The following is a 23,630-nucleotide window of genomic DNA, read 5'->3' as shown; positions in this document are numbered from 1 at the left end:
CTCGCTCCCGGCGGGGCCCCGCTCCCGGCGCGGAGGCGGCAGGTGCCCGGGACATGCGGCGGCGGTAGGACGCGCGGCGGCGATGGGCGGCCGGGGGCTGCCGGTGCCGCTGCTGCTGGGGCTGCCGCTGCTGCTGGGGCTGCCGGCGGCGGGGCGCGCCGCCTCCAAGGCGCCGGTGTGCCAGGAGATCACGGTGCCGATGTGCAAGGGCATCGGCTACAACCTCACCTACATGCCCAACCAGTTCAACCACGACACGCAGGACGAGGCTGGGCTGGAGGTGCACCAGTTCTGGCCGCTGGTGGAGATCCAGTGCTCCCCGGACCTGCGCTTTTTCCTCTGCAGCATGTACACCCCCATCTGCCTGTCCGACTACTCGAAGCCGCTGCCCCCCTGCCGCTCCGTCTGCGAGCGGGCCAAGGCCGGCTGCTCGCCCATCATGCAGCAGTACGGCTTTGCCTGGCCCGAGAGGATGAGCTGTGACAGCCTGCCGGTGCTGGGGGACACCGAGGTGCTTTGCATGGGATACAACCACACGGAAGCCACCACCCTGCCGCCTTTCTTCGGGAAGCCCACGCGCCCTGCCAAGGACATGGCCAAAAACCTGACGCCACTCGATGGGCAGCGCCTCTCAGGGCTGGACTGTGGTCAGACCTGCAAGTGCAAGGCACCCCTGATCCCCATCTCCAAGGAGTCCCATCCGCTGTACAACCGCATCAGGACTGGGAAGGTACTCAACTGTGCCATCCCCTGCTACCAGCCCTACTTTACCCAGGATGAGAAGACCTTCGCTACCTTCTGGATCGGCCTCTGGTCCATCCTCTGCTTCCTCTCCACCTCAACAACTGTGGCCACCTTCCTCATTGACATGGAGCGCTTCAAGTACCCTGAGCGCCCCATCATCTTCCTCTCTGCCTGCTACCTCTTCGTCTCCTTGGGCTACATCGTGCGGCTGGTGGCAGGGCATGCCAATGTGGCTTGCAACCCGGAGCACCACCACATCCATTACGAGACCACAGGCCCTGCTCTCTGCACCGTGGTTTTCCTTCTCCTCTACTTCTTCGGCATGGCCAGCTCCATCTGGTGGGTCATCCTGTCCCTCACCTGGTTCCTGGCAGCTGGCATGAAGTGGGGCAATGAGGCCATTGCCAGCTATTCGCAGTACTTCCACCTGGCTGCCTGGCTCATCCCCAGTGCCAAATCCATTGCTGTACTGGCACTGAGCTCTGTGGACGGTGACCCAGTGGCTGGGGTTTGCTATGTGGGCAACCAGAGCCTGGAGAATCTGCGGGGCTTTGTGCTGGCTCCACTAGTGGTTTATCTCTTCACCGGCAGCCTCTTCCTGCTGGCTGGCTTCATCTCGCTCTTTCGCATCCGCAGCGTGATCAAGCAGGGCGGCACCAAAACTGACAAGCTGGAGAAGCTGATGATCCGCATCGGCATCTTCACCGTGCTTTACACCGTGCCTGCCACCATTGTCATCGCCTGCTACATCTACGAGCAGCACAACCGGGAGGCCTGGGAGCAGGCGCAGAACTGCTCCTGCCCGGGGGACGCTCACCGCCCCAAGCCTGACTATGCTGTCTTCATGCTCAAGTACTTCATGTGCCTTGTGGTGGGGATCACCTCTGGCGTTTGGATCTGGTCTGGCAAGACACTCGAGTCCTGGAGGCGCTTCAGCACCCGCTGCTGCCGGGCCAGGAAGCCCGTGGGCGCCTCTGTGTACGGTGAGGCCAGCCCAGCACTGGTGGGCAGGACGGTGCTGCCCAGTATGGCCTCCTACCACAAGCAGGTCCCACTGTCCCATGTGTGACCAGAGGGAGCCTCGGTGACCCCAGCCACAGCGAGGAGAGGGTTGAGAAGACCCTGGGCCACAGAAGACGGGGGTGACAGCTGGGCCACCCCTGGCATCTTCAGTCCCAACGTGGTGGTGCTGCCTGGGACCACGGGCACAGAGCATCTGCAGTGCCAGGCAGGGCAGGAAGAGGTGCTGCCAACTATGTGGAGGCAGAGGGACAGGGTGGTCTGGAGCCTGGCACTGCCATGTATGCCCCATTTGGGGTCCCACATCCTGGTTGGGGTCCTGGGATGCTGTTGCCTGTGGGCCAGTCAGGTGGCCGTCGGTCCTCAAGCACTGATTTGTGTCCCACAATGAGCCTCTGGGCAGGTCTTGCTGGTTCCAGGGTGAAAGGCAGAGCTGTAGCAGGCAGGGCAGATGGTGGCCCCCAACCTCAGGTGGGGGCTGGCACTGCCACTGAGCCCCTCATTAAAGCCCAGAGAGTGGGTCGGGGAGAGCTAGCAGGAGGTGCTGCTTCCCTGGGTGCCCTGGGCAGAGCAGACTGCCCTCAGTGCCCCCAGAGCCCCCAGGCACACCACATATTGAGGAGGAGAAGCCTGGGGGCCCTGGTGTGAGGCAGCCGCTGTCCCTGCTCAGGCAGCAGCACACTGAGCAGGAGGGGAGGAGCTGTGCAGGCCGGGGGCTTCATGGGTGGTGGCAGTGCAGGAGGAAGGGGCCGTGGAGAGCATGTGCCGCAGGGACAGGGTCCCAGCTGTCTGCAGGGCAGGCAGGGACCAGGTGACTCCCTGCGGTCCCTTCTGCCCTGGGCAAGCACATCTGGCTCCCTTCAGTCAGGAGCTCAGACCGGGCAGGAGCTGCCTGGGTGGGCTCAGCTGGGTGTCACCGGCTCCCTGCTCTGCTATGGAGCCACTCAGCCCGGGGGGCTGCACAAGGGGCCGTGCGGGCGGTGAGGCTGCCAGCCCAGCACGGGTTTGGCTCCGGACCGAGAGCGGGGCTCTCCTGTGCCCTGGGAAGGGCTCGCGCCCCTCGCCTCTGCATTGGGTGAGTTCCTCGGTCCCCCTGTCCCTTGTGGGTTACCTGGGGTGAGTGAGGCAGGCCCTGTGTCCTGCCCGGCAGCTGTGACATGTGGCACAGCAGCTGAGCGTGGCACAACCAGCCCTAAAAGGGTGATTTCACACCTGCAGTGAGCAGTGACTGCACGGGGGTGTCCCAGCCAGGTGGCAGGCTGTCTCTCCGGAGCAGCAGCCGGGTTTTCCAGTCAATCGGCTTCAATACTTGTTGCTGCTTTTCTCAAAGCTCTGCCTCAGCTAGAGAGAGTACCAGGTTTGAGAGGGAGCAGTTAATTTAGGAAAACTTAGCTGAGCACTCATATGTCTTTTCCTCCAACTTCCCAAGCCTTTTTCACTTCCCTGGATCAGACAGCAGCTGAGCACTGACAAAACCATTGCCTGGCATTAAGCAGTGGTGACAGCTGGGTTTCAGTAAGTAGAATAATGGTGGGGGGGCCCTGTTGTCAAAGTCACTAAATGCAGCCAGAGCAAGGGGCTCCAGCTGTGGCACGGAATGAGGCTGGCTGCCTCTGGCCACTTGTGAAAGCACCTGGGTTTTAATTTTTTTTTCCACCTGCCCTAAGCAGGTGATGTATGTAACTACCCAGCCATTACTAGAGTCCTTTTTGCCCTCCTTCAAGCGTGGCACTGTGACCCAGCTGCTCAAGCACTGGAGAACAACTGCTGGCTTTGCTCCTGCAGGACTGCAAGGATCTGAAATTGTTCTTAACACCTTTGGACCACTTCAGTTAAAAAGGTTTCCACCTCATTTTAAAACCAAAACATGGGAAGTGAGGGAATTCTGAAGGTCATCACCGGATAAAGGTACCGCATGGGTGTCTCTGGGGAGTCCTGGATAGAGGAGACAGAGATGCAAGGATGGAGGGCTCACCAGGGACTGTTCAGCTGTACCCATCTGCACTCTTGCAATAGGGCTCACCCCCTCCAGCATGTTGGAGTGCTTTATTGTGGACAGAATTGCACCATATTGTGTTACACACTGTAAATAGTTGTATTATAGCCTAATTTGTACATAAAGAAGCCGTAGTGACCTTTGATACAGGTTAGGGACAGGTGCCTCAGCAGTGAGGCAGGTCAGGCGCAGAGACACCGTGGGTAGTCTCGTGCTGTAATCCAGGGCATTAAATTATTCCAACCTCCTCCAGTCCACACCTTGCTGGACTCCTCTCTCCCTATAGTGCCTTTTGTAGATACAGCTAAACACACATCATGCAATACAATGAACAAAACCATGTCACAGGTGGTATTTTGCTGTTTTTGTTTTTTCCAAAGTGCAACTGACTGTGTAAAGAAATGCAAGACTAGCTACAAACCGTTGCCTATTGAAAAATGCAAGAGCATTTTCAGCTTTGATGTAATGGTAGGGTAATACAATCAACTCGTGTTTGAGCCTGGCTTCTCAGCAACAAGTGGCAGGAGGGGGGAAGGAGCCGTTGCCGTGTGCCCTGTCTGCTGTAGCCAATTTACATGTTGGGTTTTGCCTCTTCCGTTACCGATGCTGTTCAATGTTGCTTAAATAACTGTACTATATTATGTGAAAAGCTGAAGAAATTTTATTCAAAGAGAAGTATCAAGATTAGTTATTTATGAGGATAAAAAATAGTGTGTGTTGTTTTCTTCTGCTTCTGTTAGAGTGTTTATTACCTGAAAAGCTTACCTGTGGGGGGAGGGGGAGGCGTGTGCTGGAGGGCCAAGCAGGACTCTTATCGCTGGGGATCGTGGGGAACTGGTGAGGCAACTGCACTTGCGTGGCACAGGAATAGCATGTTCCGTGTGCACGAGCCCCACGCAGCGCTGGCCCTGGCACGGAGGATGCCACACATCCGTGCCCTCAGTGCCAGGCTCTGCCCTGGGCTGGGTTCTGTGCTCGGGGGCGGCCGCGCTGGCTGTGCCCGTGACCGCGCTGACAGCGACTTCCCTGACGGGCCAAGGTCACGCCTCGCTGCTAAAAGAGGGTTAACTATCAACTTTTATTGGCGTTCTGGTTTGCACAGTACATGTCCCTTGCCCTGTGCTGAGATCAGGCCCTGAGGAGCTGCCCTTTGATACTGCTACGGCCAAGCAGATGACAGCTCCTAGCCAAGCAGGATGCTGCACGCCGGCCCGTTTGGGTGGCCGTGTTTCCATCTGCCAGGAGCACTTGGGGAGGGACAGCAAGGGGTTAAGGCTGGCTCCGTGGTGACTAATGGTGCAGGACTCTGCTATCTAGTTAGGTGTGTAGGCACACACCAGGTCCCAGCAGATAGGATCTCTTACCTGGAAGCAGCATTCCAGCACCCAGTGATAAACCTGACAGTCCCAGGGCCTGACTCACCTGATTCTGCAGGGATCTGCCCCCCATGCTCAAGTACAGGCAAAGCACACCATTTGGGCTGATCCTATCGCTTGAAGGGCAGCAGTTTTGGGGTGTGGAAGGGACATGAACCGTTTCAGCATCAGGTTCTTCTCAGGGAGCTGTGGACACTCACTGCCGGCTCTGGGAAGTAACCCAAGCACCTCGCTGGCAGCCTTGTCATTCTTGCCTGCCAGGAAGCTGTTGTGTCCTCAGCTCCTCGGTAAACAGGAGCTTGGCAGCACTGCCATGCACCGCCTACCTCAAGCCACCGTTTCTGAGCAAGGGAAGGGTCTCTCCTGCAGGCAGTGTGTGAATCACCTGCAGGACTGTGTCCCCGTGAGCACACAGGTGATCCCACACAGCTGGCCTAATGCTTGTGCTCCTGTGCTCTCCAGGTTCCACTTGGTCAACTTAAGTCACCCTCGAGGCAGTCACTGGCTTCCCTAGGGCTGAATAGTGCAAATGCAGCACAAGTTCAGGCTGGGTGGCATGGGGAATGGCAGTGTCTGATGGCATGGGGACCATGTGGCTCTTCAAATAGGTTTTAATATTGATCAAAAGCCAAAGTGGATATTTCACCTAGAAAATGCCTTGTCTGTGAAGGCAGCCTGAGACTTGCCTAATGCTAAGACAAACAGGCCCATGCTCTGCCATTTAAGTGCTCTTTTGCCAGTCCATTGGGGGGTGGGTGTTAGTAAGGGCACTACAGTCACTTTGGCAGCACCCTGTAATTCACTCTATGCTGACAAACAACTTATTTGGTGCAAGGACAGTTTTCCCAGGTAATAATATGGAATATCAGGTGTGTCATAGTCCTGCACTATGGTGCTGTGGGAAATCCCAGGACAGGATGGGGGCTGCAGCCTGCCCAGTGCTGCGCTGTGAACAGAGCAGCTCACCCTGCCCTGAGCACTCCTGCCAACCTCCTGTGCAAGCTCTTGCCTCAATGGCTCTTCTGTCCAATTCTGCTTGCTCAGGGTATGCTTGACACTTATACTCTTATCCAGGAGCAGTGGTCTTGACATTTATTCCATCCCTCAAGTGCCTGTCCTCTTAACTGCCAAACCCAAACTGAAGTAGTTCTCATAAAATTCCCTTGGAAACAAAATACACAGTCCCTGTACACAAAGGGAAGGGGTAGGGTTGTAGCCCACTAACACCTCCATGCCCTCCTGCCCGTGCTGACTGCTAACACACCCTGCTCCTGCTGGTCTGGCTGGTGCTCACATCACTCTTGCTGGGCAATAACATAGCTATTGTCTCTGCAAACAGCATTTACTGCCAGATGGGGAGTGTTACCCTGGAACTGAAAGCAGGCAGAGGTCACCTCAACATAGATTAAATATTATTCAGCTATTGGATTAAGAAAAACAAGGTACACTGATCCCATAGCCAGTTGCTCTCCCCTGGGAGCAGAGATTGGTAACAGTCTCTGTAATTTCAGTATTCTTATCATGATTGTAATTTTTCTTTTGCCTCCTTGAGAAAAGTGTTGCCAGCATGTAGAGTAGTGCAAATTGGAGGGTATTTCCCCTTCACAGTTCATTGTCCAGCAGAACCACCTCTATGCAATTCCTTCTGAAACACTGCCCAGCACTTCAAAAGGGAGTTGTATGGTTTACTTTTTATTGTTTAGCTAAGAAATACACTAACTTTGTTTTCCAGAATCTAACTCTTTTAGGGGTACAAGAATGGTAAACAGAATTGCTATTTTTTTTCCTCAAGAAGCTGAGCTGGAGTTCAGGCCTGCTTAGTATCTGCTGAACAGATCAAAATCCCATTGACAGTGTGCTTTGGGCTACAGCAAAACTAAAGCCAGGTAATATTCAAATCAAAATTAGGTTCATAGTAGCTGCGTCCTGCAGGATGTATTGCAGAAGCAAGCTTGAGATGTCATTCACCTGCCATCCAGATCATCAGGAAGAGTCTCCATCTCATCTGGCAAAAAAGGGAAGCGAGTGGCCCCAGTCTCTGCTGAGCAGCTCACAGTGAGTGGCTGCTTTTGGAGCAGCCCCACAGCAGAGAGCACCAGACTGATTCCACACAGCTGAAGGCACCTGGCCGTGCTGAGGGAAGCAAAGCTCCTTAGCAATTAGGTCACAAGTCAATCCAGGAGCTGGTCACTTGTAGCTTCCAATTGAGTGCTCCTCAAGGGAGGACTTAAAAACCATCAAATCGCCTCCAGAGAGACTGGCCCTACTTAAAGCCCATTGAAGTGCAAAGAAACTGTCAGTGAGTGGTTTTAGTTGAGCAGCCCAAGGCAAGTTCTAAATCCAAAGAGCATGTGGGAAGATCTGGGCAGCCATGCAGGGCTGCACCCTTCCCAGGAGTCTGCTGCCTCCTCGCAGACACTGCCAGCCCATGGGGACCAAATGAAGGTGACAGGCTGGTGTGGGGAATGGAGAGGCCTTAACACACACCACTGCGGTTTCTCTCTCTTTTTTTTCCCCTCCTTTTTTGAGGGGCAGTGGAATCCAACAGCTGTACAGAACACACCCTTCACCTTTAACTTTAATTAAAATAGAGTTTATTAGCTTTTCTTTTAATACAAACATGAGAAAGGAAAACCACCTGAAGATGTAGTGTTATTTTCAGTATTGAATTGTGATCAATACCTGAAGTGCCAAGTCCCGTGGGTTTGGGAGCCAGGAGCTGGCACATTTGCATACTGCAAAAGGCTGTATGCATCCTCTGAACAGCTGAGTGCAGCCACACTGCTGGTGGCACTCACACAGCCCCACTCCCAAAGGCAGATGGACTTGTTGTTCAGTGTAAGTTTCTGGGCCTTGGCCGTAAGAGGAAGTGCACAAAACCCGTGTCATTTGGAAGGAGATTGCTCCTAGGACATTGCCTAGAACCTATCTGGATCCAAGAAAGGAAGATACTACAAAGACTTGTAACAGGAAGAGTCTACAATAATACTTATCCTGTTTAGAGTTCAGTTTCAGAGCTTGAAAGTAAGCTCTGTTCTAAAGTCTCAGAAAGAGCAAACCCCAAGCCTCTAGAGCAGTTGCACAAGATAAAATTCACTTTGGGAAAAAAAAAAAGGTTTATAGAAAGCTTTTTGATAATTCTCAGTTGAACACAATATTTTTCCATCTACCTTGATAGATAGTCCAGGATTCTCAAACTCATTATTGTCTCATTATGAATGTAACTTCCTCCCAGGAAACTGAAACCCAAGGAGAGCCAGATGGATGCACAATATCAGCTTTAGGAACTCACTGTATATAGCACAAGAGATCTGCAGTAGAACTCAGAGAAGCAGTGCTGCACACACGCCATTCACCACTGGATTGCTACACTGTTTGGGATGGTGATGATGTTTCCAGACCAACTTTTTCATTCAATGCCTCAGAAAAATACACAGATTACATCTCTTCCAGAGCAATATAAGTATTAGAAAATGAGAGAAGCACCATAATTCACAAGAAATGCAGCATGGACCCTATACATTTTAACAATACATAAAACCCTATCTCTGCCCCCAGTCAAAACATTCAAAGTCTTTTGACAATCTTTACTGGAGTGAAGTTGTGGGTGCAGAGATGGAATTCCTTCCTGCTGGGCAGCTTCTTGGTATGAACACATCACCAATAATAGCAGCTTTTAGTAGCCAAACCAGGGAAAAGCCATCAACACGTGTCTATGCTACTGTTTTCAGCTCCAGAGTGGCTTTATACTTTAAGAGTCCCATGTGTTGTTTTTGTTAACACTGCATTGACCTGAAATAGAAATGCAGTGAAGACTCTGGATGACAGGGGAGAGGAGGGAAGAACATTGTAACTATAGTCATGTGGTTAGTGTTTAAATTCTAAAATTTAAAACTACTTATTATTAAAAACCTCAAGAGTTCACAGCTATAGGCCTACATAGTAAGCAAACGTCTGTGGGGGAGAGAAGGAGATAAGTTTGTTTTTGCACCTCTGGATACATTAGAAGGAGGAGAGAGTTGGTTTGACAAAGGTCTTGTCTTTTGCACCAAGTGTGTTCCTCAAGCCCTGGGCTCCCTTGGCTGGCTGACTCTGGCTTGCCCTTGCTGGAAGACACCATCACCGCTGGCTGCGTGCAGGGAGTGGCGCATTCCTCCGGCTCCTGTGCATGCTGGTTCCTGGTGCTGCACCTTGCTCTCTCCTCAGGAGAGGATGGCATTGGAACGGCGGATACCAACTAAGTTATCAGCACTGAAAGATCGTCTCATAGCAGCTTTTGACAAGTCTTTGTATTTGTCTTCACACAGCCGGGAGATTGCCTGGACACCACAGACAGACACAAAATGGAAAGCCTGCATTAGGAAAGTTTGACCGCTCCAAGGGAGGTTTTACAAGTGCAATTCCAACAGCACAGGTGCTCTGCAGCAGTGACACTTCTGGCTTTTATCCCGAATGACAATAAATAAGGACTACTCTGGAGGGAAAATAGTAATGGGGTCTGTCCCCAAGTAAACACGAGCCATCAGAAGGGTAGACCAAAAGCAGATGAGTGGTTTCCACATGCAAGTATCTTCTTTATTTTACTAGTCTCACTATCTAATGAAAAACTTGGATCCATTGCAGACTTAAGTTTGTGTAAGTTACGTTGAAAATCACCCCAGTAGCTGGGTCTGGTGCACGCAGCAGCACAAAAATTTTATTTTAACAGTTCAGAAACACACATAGGTATTTCTCTGAGAGAAAAGGTTTCTGTGCTCCCTCGGGCATTGTACCCTTGGCCACTCAGGGCAAGCAAGCCAAGGAAATGAATTTCTATTAGGGTGTCTGTTTTGCCTTTACCTTCTCTACACCCTCACTCCCAACATATTCTTTCTTACCAGGATCACCCCCATGATCTGAGATGGGAGGGCAGCCATGGTACTTTATTATAGCAATTAAATATTAGCACGTGTAGACAATCTGGTGTTAAATTGCTTTTTCATCCATTTATTGGCTTGCCTTTGCCCTGCTTATCTAGCTATTCTAGTAACAAGCCTAATTATTTAAATTCTAATAACACAATTGTCAAAAAAAATACTGTGTCTCCTCCCCTGCAAGGCCTGTTTCTGATTGGAGCCTTCAGGCATTATCAATGCAAATTAATAAGGATACCTGTAATAAAAAAGTCAAACTGAATTTCAGCCCTGAACATTTACTTCCATTAATAATTTACCACCTATCACCAGATGAACTTTCAGAGTCCTGTGATCAGCCACAAGCCTACACCTTCCCTTTAAGGCAGCACCCATTCAGCACAGCCCAGTGTTCTGCAAGTTCAAAAGGTGAACAGCACTCTGAGCATGAATAAAGTTCTAAGTGTATTTTAAAATAATTATTTACATTTATTTCTGCCGACCTTCTGGAGGCATGCATTTGGCTCAAGAGTGGCATTCTTTGAGACACTGGCGGCATGAGCTCCTGGTGCAAGACCAGACAGACTCTCCATCCTGCTTTAATGCTAGCACATCAATCACACAGCAACCTGTGTTGACATATATTTAGCCCCAGTTGCCCATATGGTGTAAATCAGTTTTCAGTTTCTGGAATTCACTAATTCATTGCTTTATACAGGCTCCTATCAGCTGCTTATATGCTTCTAACGAAAAAGTAGAATTAAAAATTTTAGCAAATAGTCTAAATATTTATCACATTTTAGAATTAAACCCCAAAATGTCCAATATACATGCATTAGTAAGTGCATGATAGCAAATTACATAGTGGTCTGAAAATTACTCTGGTTTTAAATACCAAGCCCCCAAATACTAAGAAAGAAGAAACAAAACAGGCTCACAATCTGTAAATCATCCACTTATGCCCTGGCACTGAGCAGTTCAGTAAACAATTTCCTGTGGACTATGAACTGCCCTACAACCACATTTACAATTAGTGACAGTGTTAGCTTAAAGTGCAAGTAACAAGGGTGAGACAAAGCAGAAGAGCTGCATTGCTTAACTTTAAATAGAGGAATTCATAGGCATATCATACTTCTCATTCCAAAGGACGAGGAGGGATCCCACTTACTCCTGAAGTTCAGGCACTTATGGGACAAAACAAAATCCCTGGCCCCTGGCAGAATTATTGGGGGTGGACAATGGAACAATATAAGCCAAGAATCTGCAGCACACCCCTCTCTGAAAGGGACTGTGGTATCAGTGTGTACAGGGCCTGTGGTAATGCTTTTGTTGAAAGGTCAACAGAACAACATGCAGAGTCATCAATTAAACCTGGACAGATGAAAGGTTGCATTGATCCAACAAGAAATTTCCCTGGAACCCAGGTAATTTGTATATTTTCAAAATGTCTTACGTATCTCCAGCAACTTGACTCTGTGGAAGTTAAAGCTTTTCAAAATGAGCCTTCGCGCCAAGAAGGCTGCGGGGCCTCCCCACGAGGGCAGCCTCTGGGGGACAGTAACCTGTGCTTACACTCCTCTGGGCATTCTGAAGGGCTCCCAACAAGGGGCTATTCCAAAAGTTTATCTTAAAGCAACGTTTCTCTGTAAAGGTGGGAAGCCACAACTTATTTCTGCAGCTGCCCCCAGACAAATTGTTTCTTAAACCATGAGAGCAGTAAGAGCGCTCCCGCTAAATCTAAAAGCGGCTGTGCAGTGGGATGCAGTGGGAAACCTTCAGCTGGTAGTATTTAGAAGGGTCTGAGTGTGACTGTCTCTAGGTGCTTGGAATACAGACTGTGACCAAGCAAGGAAAGACAATCCATTACATATGACACTAATCCTTTCAATCTTAAGTAGCCTAGCTGAACTACGGTTCCCAAAATAACATCCATTTTATTTTGCTATCTGCCAGACTTTTGTAATCTCTTCCAAAACCCTTCCTTTCCTCAGAATTCTAGCTTAGCCTATGCATGGTTTTAGAAGTGCTAACTGTATTTATAAAAGGGTTAAATTACCCTGTAATACGCTAATCTAAAAGCTTTTTAGTTTTTCTAACTGCCACTTAACATGATTAGCAACAGATGCTCTTACTACTCATACAAGAGAGAGGAGTCCCCTGCTCACCCACTCTCAGACCATTTACCTCCAGCTTCTGTGCTCTCTCTTTACTGAGAGGCTCCAGCAGAAAGCTCAGGTTATTGTCATCTGCTAGGGAGCGAAGATCAAAGTAGTATTTGGCGTAAACACTGGCAGGAACATTGATATTAAACTGCAGTAGCTCCAAGAAGTGTCTTTCCATCTCGTTCCTAGGAGGCATAAGGGACAGGAGACAAAGGAAAAAAAAGATTGTTTTAGCTGGCTGAAAACACTGAAGAGACCTCAAGCTTGTTTTAAACCCAGCAACTTTGAAACAGGTCACCGAGAGCTCTGCATTATTAGTTTCGAGAGACAGGTCATTCCCTGGTGCTCAAAACAAGGTGCAGCTTTTGAGGCCGGGCACCTCCGGCTCGGCTCGGAAGGCAGTGCCCTGTCGCGCACTCGCTCGGCTGAGCGGGGAGGGTCATTCTTCGGAGTTCCATTAGTGCAGCTGTACAATTCATGCGCCATTCTCACTCTCATACGGCCCCACACTATAGTGATCAGATGAAAGGAATGATGTATGCTGTTTATTAGCTCTGAAGAACTTGCAGGCATTTTCACCAGGCTGATAACAGGAAGGGGGTTTATTGAAGCAGAGGCGGACTAACAAAAGGAGTAGGCAGATCACCACGGCAACAAATGGATCTATGAAGAGCTGCTGCTATTATCTCACAGAAAAAAGCCTCTTGAAGCAACATGGATTCATCTCCAATAAATAAATAAATAAGCAGCATTAGGTGGGAGAAGGAATTTTCTCCTCAATAGCATTAGGCAGGATAACAAAGTACTATGTCAAAGGGCACTGTCCAGTTTTTACTCTTGTCTGTTTTCACTGGGCAAAATACTCGGAGGAAAGTGTGGAGAGTGCCATGACATGAAAAAAACTGCTTCAGCTACTGTAATGTGGTCAGCTAAAGCAGAGATGTTCTACAGAGGAAAACCAATGTTTTACAAATTAACCTAAAAAGAAACCGGTGGTACTCAAACCCAGCAATTCAGTTCAACAACAACTCAACAACAGCCCCTGCAGGTAGCAAATCTGTTCCAACAGAATTTAGCAGCTGTACAGGCCAACTGCAAATACACCAGAGGATGAGTTGCACAAAGTCAGTGCCAAGGTTGTTACTGCTTTTTTGGGAGCTTTTAAAATGGATGCTTTACTGATCAGTGCAGGGGCAAATAAATCAAGGAATCATCTGTGTTGTCCTGTATTGGGTGGTGGATCTCAATATGAATAGCAGCTTTGTGTTTCTTCCTAGCATAGCAGACTTGAGTATCATTGAACCTAGTGCCAAAATTAATTTCCTGTTCATTTGGTCATAAGCTATAGAAATGTAAATCAGATAATGTTTTGATGATCAGCTGATCAGAGCTTGATTTACCCTGTGAGTAAATGCTCTTCACTGCCCCTTTTGTATTCACTAGGCTAATACATTTTAATTCTGTAAAAATTCAATTCTTCATTGGATTAACAAGTCTATTAACAGTGGTTTAAAACCTGGGAAAGGATAATGCCCATGTTTTTTCTGTGCCTTATTTACAAATACATGTAGCCTAAAGAATGAACAGCATGTGTCCCCTTACAAACAATCATGGCAAGATTAGCAGCTGTACTGTTAATTTTTCAGCAATTATGGATTCGGTCTCATCAAAGCTAGCAAGTTCTGACAAAGGATGACTTCCAAATGTCAACTGAATTTCCTTTGATTTTTCTTTCCCATTAGAAATAAGTAAAACAAACAAAAAAACTATCCCCCAAAACCCGAAAGAAAAATGTCTTTCATTGTAAAATCCCACCTTTGCCTTGGGCAAACAGAAAAGGGCTTGTGATAGAAAAATTAAGATAAACACTTCAGCTATGTTGAGTAGGATGAGGCAAAGGCAAATGATCACATGTGGCTGTTGCCAGGCCTGGATCTTGTATCCCTTCAGAACCTGAGAGCCCCCAGCTCCTAAAAAATCCCAAAGCTGTTGGGGGCACTGCCAGCACAACTCCGAGCAGCAAGGGGAGAGTTTGGTGGGGAGGAGGTGCTTCACAAGGGCTGCCTGGCAAGAGATATGCAAACTGGTGAACTAAATCAGATCTAAAACCTTCTGCCAGTTCCAGAGTGGTGCAGCCCCTGTGCTTGGCTTGCAGTGGGTCAACAAGAGCATCTGTCAGGTTAGTGAGGTCATTCTAGATACAGAGAGCCAAGAGGAGAGTTCAGAGGAGCCCATAAACCAAACCTGCCACCAGTTCCTGTAGATGGGCTGTTCCTGCACAAGGATGGCCCACCCAGGTAGTGACACCTGGTAGAGTCCTGCCAAGCTGTCTTTAGCTGCAGAGCTGCTGGGATTTTGGGTGGATTTTTTGGCAGCATCACCAGCCATCTCCAACATCAGAATGCAACTGCGACTAAAATCCTTTGCCAATTATTTTCTCTCACTAACTCTTGTATTTGGAATACTCATTATCAAATGACTGGTTTAAAAATACTGCAACTGCTAAAACTCACAGTAACTATGTACCAACCATGAATTGTAAGTAGGCTTGTAAACTTAAAACAACTTTGCCAAGTATTTGAAGCAGTTTTCCAAGGTCTCTATAATGGTGATGTTATCCAGCCAAGGAGTGGTGAAGTCTGCCCAGCTGCAGAGCCTGGGATGAACATCCTGTGCCACTGTAAGGAAGGGGATAGTACAGTGTCTGCCCATACCTAAATTCAAAGGTCTAAATAATCTCAAATGAGATGGGATTACAAAAATCCCATCCTCAAATTGGAGGGGGAAAAAAAGCCTAAATTCCATCTATTTTCCTTACCACCATTACTGCTTTGAAAATGCAAGTACTGACAATTTCAAGAGACCCAGCATTGGCAATAGAGCATTAATATCCTGCTTGTTAAAGATATTTTCTGTGCTATCAATTTGATTCGTCCCAAATAGGGCTAGAAGAAGAGACATCAAAAAGAGCAAGATGTACACTCCAGCACTTCTGGCTTTGCTGACCCCACTTCAGCCATCTCAGAGTTACTTGCAGCAATGCTTAAAGCATGTTCCTCAGATAGATGAGTGCTCGGGGCCAGGCTAAGTGGAGATGTACATTGTATAAAATCACTAATTGTGCTTTCCTGAAAGAAGGGCTGGCAGTGTCCTGCATTTTGAGACAAAGAACTCCCAGGCAAGGGGTATGTATAAAACAAGTGACAGTGGTTGCTGTCTGAGATGTGAATTAATTTGAATAATAAAAATTATTTTGGTGCAGAAAACTCCCTCATTTTTAGAAATACAGTCCCCTACCTAAAAGGAAGAAAACTAGATATTCCTCTTCCTAAAGAGTCTCAAATGAATAATTACTTACTGTATTTGAAACATTAGTTTGGGCTGAATCCAGGGAAGAAAGCTTGGGGCAAGAACACTGCCCCATGACACAGGCAGCCTCCCAGTGCTGTGTGCAGAGCTCTGCCAGCTCAGTCTGCTCCTGTGCTAGAAGTGGCTGCCACTGCACAGCCCTGGACACATGCTCAGGGCAAGCACTGTGATTAACTCACATACAAAGCATCTCATGAAAGCAAGGCTAGAAAGCCTGGTGTTTCAAGCTGGACTTGTATAATTTCTACCTGTGATAGGAGAACAAGCTAGCAAACAGAATTAAAACAAAAATAATGACATTTTAAAGCTCTGAGATAGAACTTTGTGGGAAGGAATTTAACAGAAAACCTAATGGGCCAACTACAGTTCACATAAACACACCTCCAGCCCAGAGTATGAGCCTGGAGCCATGAGGAAGAATATCTTCCCATACTGCAGAATCTGCCTTAAAGCTGAGTGCAGCAAGAAAAGACAGCAGATTCAAAATTTCTGGAAAACTGAAATGGACATCTAAGTCAAAAATACATCTAAGGAACAGCCTTACAAAACAAGCAGTAATAAGACTGAGGACTTTGTTTTCAGCACTGTAAGCACATCAAAGAACCTACCCAGAGAGGATAAACTGCAGCAGTGGCTGTGAGTAACACAGGCAACCACAGCTACCCATAGAAACACCTGCTGGCCAGCAGCAGCACTAGAGTTCAGACTTGAGATGTTTAGGCCTTAACTGGATACACAAGCACACATGAAAGTCCCAGGTTATGGTTTACCTTGCAATTCTGCAAATTCTAAAACAGAAAAGGCAGGGGACAAATTTAGTTCACTTTTTTTTTCCTTCTAAAAAACCTTCTGATAAGACTATAAATTGGGCAGTTTAGTTCCATGGCTCATCACTGAGATTAAGAACTAACTTCGAAGTCACTCACGCAAGTCATTAAAATTATTAATGGAGACTTGTCTCAATGTAGGGTAATTATCCACAGTTTCTTCAGGTAGAAAAGAGAATGAGGCCAGACACTAAATATACACCTTATATATATATATATATATATCATAGCAACAGAGAGATTTTTTTCAGCATGATCACGTGCTATTTGAAAAACCATAAATAAACAACAACAAAAAAATCACATACAACAAAACCCCAAAAACCCCACCACTGTAGACTACCCAAACCTTGCAACTTACATGTCCTCAACAGTAATGTCCTTCAGTATTTGGCAATAATCCACATTCCACACAGCTTGATCATCCCAGACTTTAGAAGCCAGCAGAATAGCTCCAAGGACTATCCTCTTCCAGTTACTAGGGCATATGTCAATCTCTGCATAGGTTAAAAGCCTTTCCAAATAAACCTATACAAAGAAGAAGGGAAAATAACCAAACAACAAAACCCCACAATGATATGTGTGTAATTAAGACCTGGAGCAGAGCTGAGCAGCAAACATGCCAGTCCAATAGGATTATTTATTACTGTTAAGTGTGTCAACAAAGTATCAGTGATTATTATTTACACTTAAGAATCAAAATTTTCAGGAGCTACAGGTTCCATTTTTTATTTTCTCCCAAGAGCTGGAGCACCAGGGTACACAATAGGTAGTGAGGTGAGAGTTCTGAGCAACGAGCACTGCTCCTTCAGGAGACACTGCCACAGCTCTGTCACCCAGCCACAAGCACCGGCAGGTTCTCATTAGGGCCCACCTGGACAGCAGATCCCATCACATTAGCCTTTCATCCTGGTTAAGGTTCAGCACTTGTAGCTTAACAGGAAGTGCTAAAACCTGCATTTGATCTCTAGTGATGGGACAAAGATGTGTTAATCGCTGTCTTTCCACAGTGAAAGGCCTTTAGTGCTATTTCTGTCTCACTCTCTATAGAACAGACTTCAATCCCTTCATTTCCATCACCCACTGCTTAGGCAGTGAGACATGCCCAAGTCCAAAAGTGTGCCATGGTCTTTTCCTCCCATGAGACCTCAAACCAACTCCAGGATGTTGAATCTCTCTCTTCCTTGAAAGTTCTCTACTATTCACACTCCTATAATGATCCATGTAATAAGAAATATGCACTTTCAAATTTGAATAGAAATTGTTTTTAATTTTATATTCCCTCATCCAAATCCAAATTTCTAATGTATCTTCAAATAAATTAGTGGGTAAGGGAAACTTGACCTATTAAGGTCTAAGGGAAGGATTAATCTTTGTCACTGAGTTCTCTCCATGCTTTCTTCCCATCCTTGGCTTGTAGCCTTCAAATAGCCCAAAGGTGTTCCTATAATAACAGGGCCATCTAGCGGTAAAATTCACTTTAAAAAGTAACTCCATTTTTTGTAAACACTTCCCATAGTTTGCCCTGGGTTACCTGTCATCTTGTTCTGTCAAAATTGTTTGCCTGTCTTTGAAAAATCAAAACCTCCAACTACTTTCAGAGTTTCAACAGCTTGTAAATGTTCAGCTTTTTTAATTACTCATTTTCTTATTAAAGAGAGTCCTTCAAGCTAAGTTTGCTTAATTGCTATACTGTCTTTTTGGTGACAGTTCTGTTCTTTCACACTGTTTTTCAGAAAGAAGCCACAATGAAGACTGAAGTTTAGTGTGCAACAAAGTGCAGTTTGACAAACAGTCTGAAGTAGCAATTATACACGCTGTGATATTTAAATTTCCTTTCATATACATAATATGCACACACACACAAATACATATATGTAAATAAAAAATCATTGTCATTGATAAATTTTTTAATCCATCATGCTTGCTGAAATCAAACAAAGAACTGTAATGAGATTATGATCTTAATATTTTTCTTAAATTCTAAGCACCTCCATCTTACCTGGGGAAAAAAGTTATAGCCTCTTCAGCTTGATTGAAAAAAAAAGTTTGGTAGAAAAGTGGCAATGATTGAAGGAGATAATAATGAGAAAGATCCTCTCCTAGAGTTCCTATAGGATTGACTCTTGGTCTCTTGAGACAGTTGTGGTTAATATGAACTCAAAACTAACACCCTCCCTTGCACGTAGCTGAAATAAAAAATGTCTTTGTGCATGATCTAAGCACACCCCACTGTTTACAGCATCCCACTGTTCTGCTCTTCTCAAGCTTCTCCAGCGAGTTATGTATAATGAAACAAACAAGGTTTTATTGGGCAAGTAATTAAGCATTACATATTTATATACAGAAAAGGGAATTGCCCTTTTTTTAATCACTTCTGTGACTGCTTAGAAATCTATAATGAACTCACTTGTACTGTGCCTTCATTAATAGGGTTTCATGAGATACTCTTAACTATTTAAATGCCAGTTCAGCCCAGATCTCTTAACGAGGAGAGGGAAAGTGCTCCAAAGGCTGGAGCTGCCCTTACCAGTGTGACTATTGCACATTCGGCTGTCAGCTGCGCTGCGCTGAAGAGCGTCCGCACAAACCGGTAGATGTGCTTGTGGTCAGGGTCGTGCTTGTAGTAGTCATCTGGGACTTCCTCCCGCTGAAACAAAGTTCTTGGAATTACTGAAAAGCTGTCTACTTAACACTGACTCTAAAGCACAGGTTGTTTCTTCTCACTGAGGTGTATACACCCATTTCCTGTCACAGAGGCAGAACAGAATTACACCCTGAAAGAAGCAGCCTTGCAATGCTGCAAACATTCCGAACAAAACACAGTAGCTTTAGCTGGTATCTCTCTTCTGAACACTTGTTTGATCTGTAGGGCCAACAGGAAAGAGCATGAACCACTATCATCACTGCTAGGTGCTAACTACTGTCCATGGAACATTCTTCAGACTGAAAGAGACGTAAAAAAAAAAGCTTCTCCCTGCAAGAAAATCACAGGTATATACACACCAGAGAAACAATGGCTCTTCAAAAGCCAAAATAAACAGACTTCATGAGATTCCTCTTCCAGCTGAGGAAGTGCTGAAGAACACATGGCAATAATTCTGTCACAGGTAGAACTAGAAGGTAATTTACACTGTCTTCATAGGACTCATTCTTGAGGGACTCCAGAAAGACAACAAAGCTAATGAACTGTAAGACTTAACTGTGACACTAAACACAGTGCTAAACTGTTTCTAAACACAGGGGAGAAGAAAAGCTCAGAAATAAACAGTCTGCAAAAGCAATCCTAAAGTAAGTGTTTGATACGTTCTGATATTTAGCACTTTTTCTGGAGGGATGAAACTTCAAGAGCTCCAACTCTGCACACTGGTTCTGCAAGACTGAACAGATTTCTGTCTACAGTCCAAGTCAGACCTACAGCATGGTCAGGACAGCAGCTGAGAACAGCGTACCTGCTTGATACGAGCCTAGTAGTTGTAAGGTAAGCAAAGCAGCGTTTTCCTGTGGTTTTGTAGTTTAAAATAGCCAGGGAGCATTGTCAAGTAAAATGCAGAGGTAAGTTAACTTAGTACTGCCCACACAGCCTTCTAATACACCACTAACCAACAGAGGTTACTCTGCAAGGGGGACATGCAGCATCAGGAACAGCATGAGCTCATTCCTGTGCTACACATGGTACAAAAGCACATCTGGAAGTACATTTTTGCTGAATGGATGTGCTGAGGTAACCCAAAATGGTATTGTATTCCTCATCTGTCTGTGCCCAAAACCTGTCACTGTCTCTAGGACCCTGCTGTGGGAAGCTGGGGATGGGTGGGTGCTTTTAAACTTGGCTCTGAAGGCAGCTGGGCCCTGCTGCTGTGTGGTCTTGGCTTTCCCGGCTTCTTGGTCTTGCCTTGAGCACAAGATTTGCCCATTTTGGGTTCTCTTTTTGGTGTTTTTTTTCCCTGGTCTCAGAGAGACTGCTGTTAGTGGCTTTCTCATCTTGGGAAGGGTATTTCTGGCATTTTGGGGCTCTCCTTGGTCCCCCAGGATGTGAGATTCAGCAGTTTGGTATTTAGCAGCTATTTACTGTTAGATTTTGCCTGTTGCTGTTTTGTTTGTCAGTAAACTGGCTTTTTTCACTTACATCTACTTGTGTTCATTCCTTATTGGTGGAAAGGGATTGGTTGAACCTATATAAGGAGGCAACTTATTCCAGAATGTTCTCCTTTTAAATTGTCTTAAATCAAGACACTGGAGGTGAGAAAGGAAGCACCAAGACTGTATTTGTGACTAAATCCATGATGCCGGTACCTGGGTCCCATCAGGGCCAACAGAGCCGGGTTTGGACTCCTTGTGACCGCATCTTTAGAAGACAAGGTGTTCAGAGATTTCTTCCTGCTGATTAACCTTTCTGAAGGAACAGTAGGTACCCAGGCAAAACACCACTGCTATAGAAACGAAGAAGCCATGTGTGCCTTTCCCTCAGAAGTGTGAAATCAGCCCTAACTCTGTTTCTGTCTGTATGCTGCAGTGAGATAGAAGAGACCTTTACGTGTTCCCCAGAGGACACAATGATTTTCTTCTCATTAAACAGGAGGGAGGCTGCATGAAAGGATCAAAGGATGCCAGGTTGTTACATAAAGAAATTGTCTGATGGAGTTCATCTTACATAAATAATTTTGAATGGGAAACAACAGATTCAGGCATTTAAAATTGTGGAAGAGGTTTTACAGCAACTTCTCTGAGCAAGAGAGAAGTTTGATAAGAGGATCCATGTTTATCCCTGGAAGAATTTCCTACCAAGGTTGTTGACACAGAAACCAAGAAAGAGAGAAGGATAAGTAAGAGAAACCTGCAACTTTCTATTCCAATAAGCACTTTGTCTCTTCTGACCAATGAGTGAAGTGTAAACTTAGGAGTTTTTAAAGAATATATAAAAAGCATGCATGCTAGAATAAAAAAGGATTTGAAGCCTTTGGAAAATGGAGTGTTGCTTTGCATTGAGACCATCTCAGCCACAACATAAAATAGTTTTGGCCTGCCCTTTTTGCTCCTAAGTGCTACAATCCATACAAGAAATCTTGAATATAGCTCTTGTCCTAAATTTTTGGTTTTTTTTAATTGAGAAAAAAGTTGTATTTATTTATATTGCACTGCACAATTCCTAGCACAATTGGTCATATTTAGGGATGAAACTTTAGCAAACTTAAAATATTAACTTGTTTATTAAAATCTGTTTATTACCAACTGAGATCCACGGAACGGGTTATACTGCATTCAGTCAGGTAGGTCCCAGAGCAAATTCAATTTTTAAAGCTGCTGGATCTTTGCTAAATTGATTTCACATGAAAAACAAAGTAAGTGGTTCTGTAGGACAGGCATTAAGCTAGGAGTGCTCAAACTGGATGTGAAAAGCACACACTCCACTCTTGAGCTTCCCTGTACTATGAGTTTTGCATCTTTAAGGGTGTCTAAAAAGGTGTACCACGCCCAGTCACATTAAAATCACATCCTGAATGCTCCTTGCTGTTACTGCAAGCAGTCTCATGCATATTTGCCTTAAAATGTTGCCTTTCCAGTGTTTTAAAGGCCAAACTCACTGCTGCCTACTCTGTGTGATGCTTCATGTATTATATTCTCCTGTCTGCAGTCATTTAAAAGGTTAGGCACATACCTACTAACCATGTCTTCCTAAAGAAACAGAAAACACTTCTAATAAAGCAGTTATTAAAGAGGGGGAGAAAAGAGACTGGCAAGAAACTTCAGACATGGAATACCAAAGAATTGGGCACATGATTGTTTCTATTTATAGTCAAAGCATAAAAATCAAACATAGTTTGTAACATTTAGACTGGGCTCTATTCCTGATCTAGCTGATCTCAAAAGTCCCTGTTTGTGTTATATATAAAGACACAATTTAAGATCAATTTGATTGTGGCCTTGTGCTAATACATTTTTATGACTTATAAACCAGTATGTTACTGATATACACTCAGAGAACAAAAAATTACTTACTGTGAGAGGGTGAGATTTTTCATCAAAAATATCCAATGATCTGTCAGAATCTCTACAAAACAAAAGTCATTGGTTTAGCAATAAGACTTAATTGGTAATACTGTGCTCTACTAAAAATCATTGTTCATTAAAAAGGATTAAGGATTTTATAGTTCAGCTTTTCCTAGAAAATGGTATGGAGCTACCTTGTATTTTTGCAAAACATTTAATGATGAGTCCTTACTACTAAATATTTAAGATGCTAAACAATGAATAGCTTTCCATGTTCTTGTATTATGCCTACTGAAGTTCTCCCCAAAATGTGAAACTAGGTGAAACTCATCAACAGCATTACCTCAAAAGGTCAGCTGTAATTCAGAAGCATATGCTGGAACTAGCTGTAATGGCAAGAGTGACTTGTACATGGACAGAGTGTTCCTTCACCCTTCAAAACTAATCCATACCCCTGTACTCAGGAAAAGTTGAACAAAGTCCAAAGGCTGATTTGTGGTGAGTTAAGCATGTTTTCCTCCCGCTCTGTTTTGGAGTTGTATGTGCCATTGGATGGGTGCATTACTGACCCTTCCACAGCTGCTCAAGAGGGGTACAAAGAGAAAACACATACAGCATACAGTGCCAGATTTTCAGCTCTTTTAAGTTTCACCAGCTGTCACTGAAGTGACCAAGACCACATCTGACTCTATGATCTTGAGAGTTTTTTTTCTAGTCTTAGTGATTCTATGATTTTATATCCCTAGTTCCAAAAGAAAGTCATTATATTTCAGCAAAGGAAGAGTTCACTCACCTGTTCTTTATATGGTAGAATATTGCTAATGTTACACTAAAAAAAAAAAAGAAAATAAAAAAAAGATTTAACAAAGCATTTTCCATGCACACTATTCCATTGCAAAAGCTGTCATTCAGTGGAATGTTACAAATCCATTTTGCAGTGACCTCCTCTCCCATCCCCAAGCACTACACATCTCATTTCTGATGTCTAACTGTCTGAACAGAATCTGGCCAAATCAGATCTGCCTGCCAAACTACTTTTACATTCATTGCACAGATATTTGTGCAACAAAATAAGTGTTAAGTGACATTTTCAACATATACCTTCATTTCCTGATTAGGTGATATTTAGTGAAAATGTAGACTAATTCCCAACTGAAATGTAAGTTCTTGCTGTTACATATCCCATCGCAGAGATTCTGCAGATGTTTTAACCCTGTCTAGTTGCCTAATTTAGGAACTGTCTAAGAAAGAGA

At 45.5% G+C, this 23,630-nt stretch overlaps 2 protein-coding genes across 3 annotated transcripts in view; one reads left to right on the top strand and one right to left on the bottom strand.

The window, feature by feature from the left end:
* FZD5 (frizzled class receptor 5) lies at positions 1-2,382 on the top strand. Its single transcript, XM_041403342.1, has one exon. The coding sequence runs from the start codon at positions 83-85 to the stop codon at positions 1,811-1,813; it is 1,731 nt and encodes a 576-aa protein (XP_041259276.1). The 5' UTR covers positions 1-82; the 3' UTR covers positions 1,814-2,382.
* Positions 2,383-7,713: 5,331 nt separating this feature from the next.
* The window catches only part of CCNYL1 (cyclin Y like 1), a 33,591-nt gene continuing 17,674 nt past the window's right edge, over positions 7,714-23,630 (bottom strand). For both annotated transcript variants that reach the window (XM_041403187.1, XM_041403185.1), the window contains exons 5-10: positions 23,171-23,206; positions 22,387-22,438; positions 18,917-19,036; positions 16,748-16,914; positions 12,213-12,375; positions 7,714-9,455 (exon numbers count right to left, since the gene is read on the bottom strand). In XM_041403187.1, the coding sequence (XP_041259121.1) occupies positions 9,339-9,455; positions 12,213-12,375; positions 16,748-16,914; positions 18,917-19,036; positions 22,387-22,438; positions 23,171-23,206 (655 nt within the window). In that variant the 3' untranslated portion in view covers positions 7,714-9,338. The remainder of the gene's footprint in view (positions 9,456-12,212; positions 12,376-16,747; positions 16,915-18,916; positions 19,037-22,386; positions 22,439-23,170; positions 23,207-23,630) is intronic.

The sequence above is a fragment of the Onychostruthus taczanowskii genome, unplaced genomic scaffold (assembly GCF_017590055.1).
Source record: "Onychostruthus taczanowskii isolate IOZ18803 unplaced genomic scaffold, ASM1759005v1 scaffold20, whole genome shotgun sequence".
Taxonomy (NCBI): Eukaryota; Metazoa; Chordata; class Aves; order Passeriformes; family Passeridae; genus Onychostruthus; species Onychostruthus taczanowskii.
The sequence above is the reverse complement of the archived record's forward strand: the minus strand, read 5'-3'. Positions and strand labels throughout refer to the sequence as shown.

What these genes read in the sequence shown, in the direction of transcription:
- FZD5 (XM_041403342.1), top strand. Translation starts at nt 83, where the DNA reads ATGGGCGGCCGGGGGCTGCCGGTGCCGCTGCTGCTGGGGCTGCCGCTG.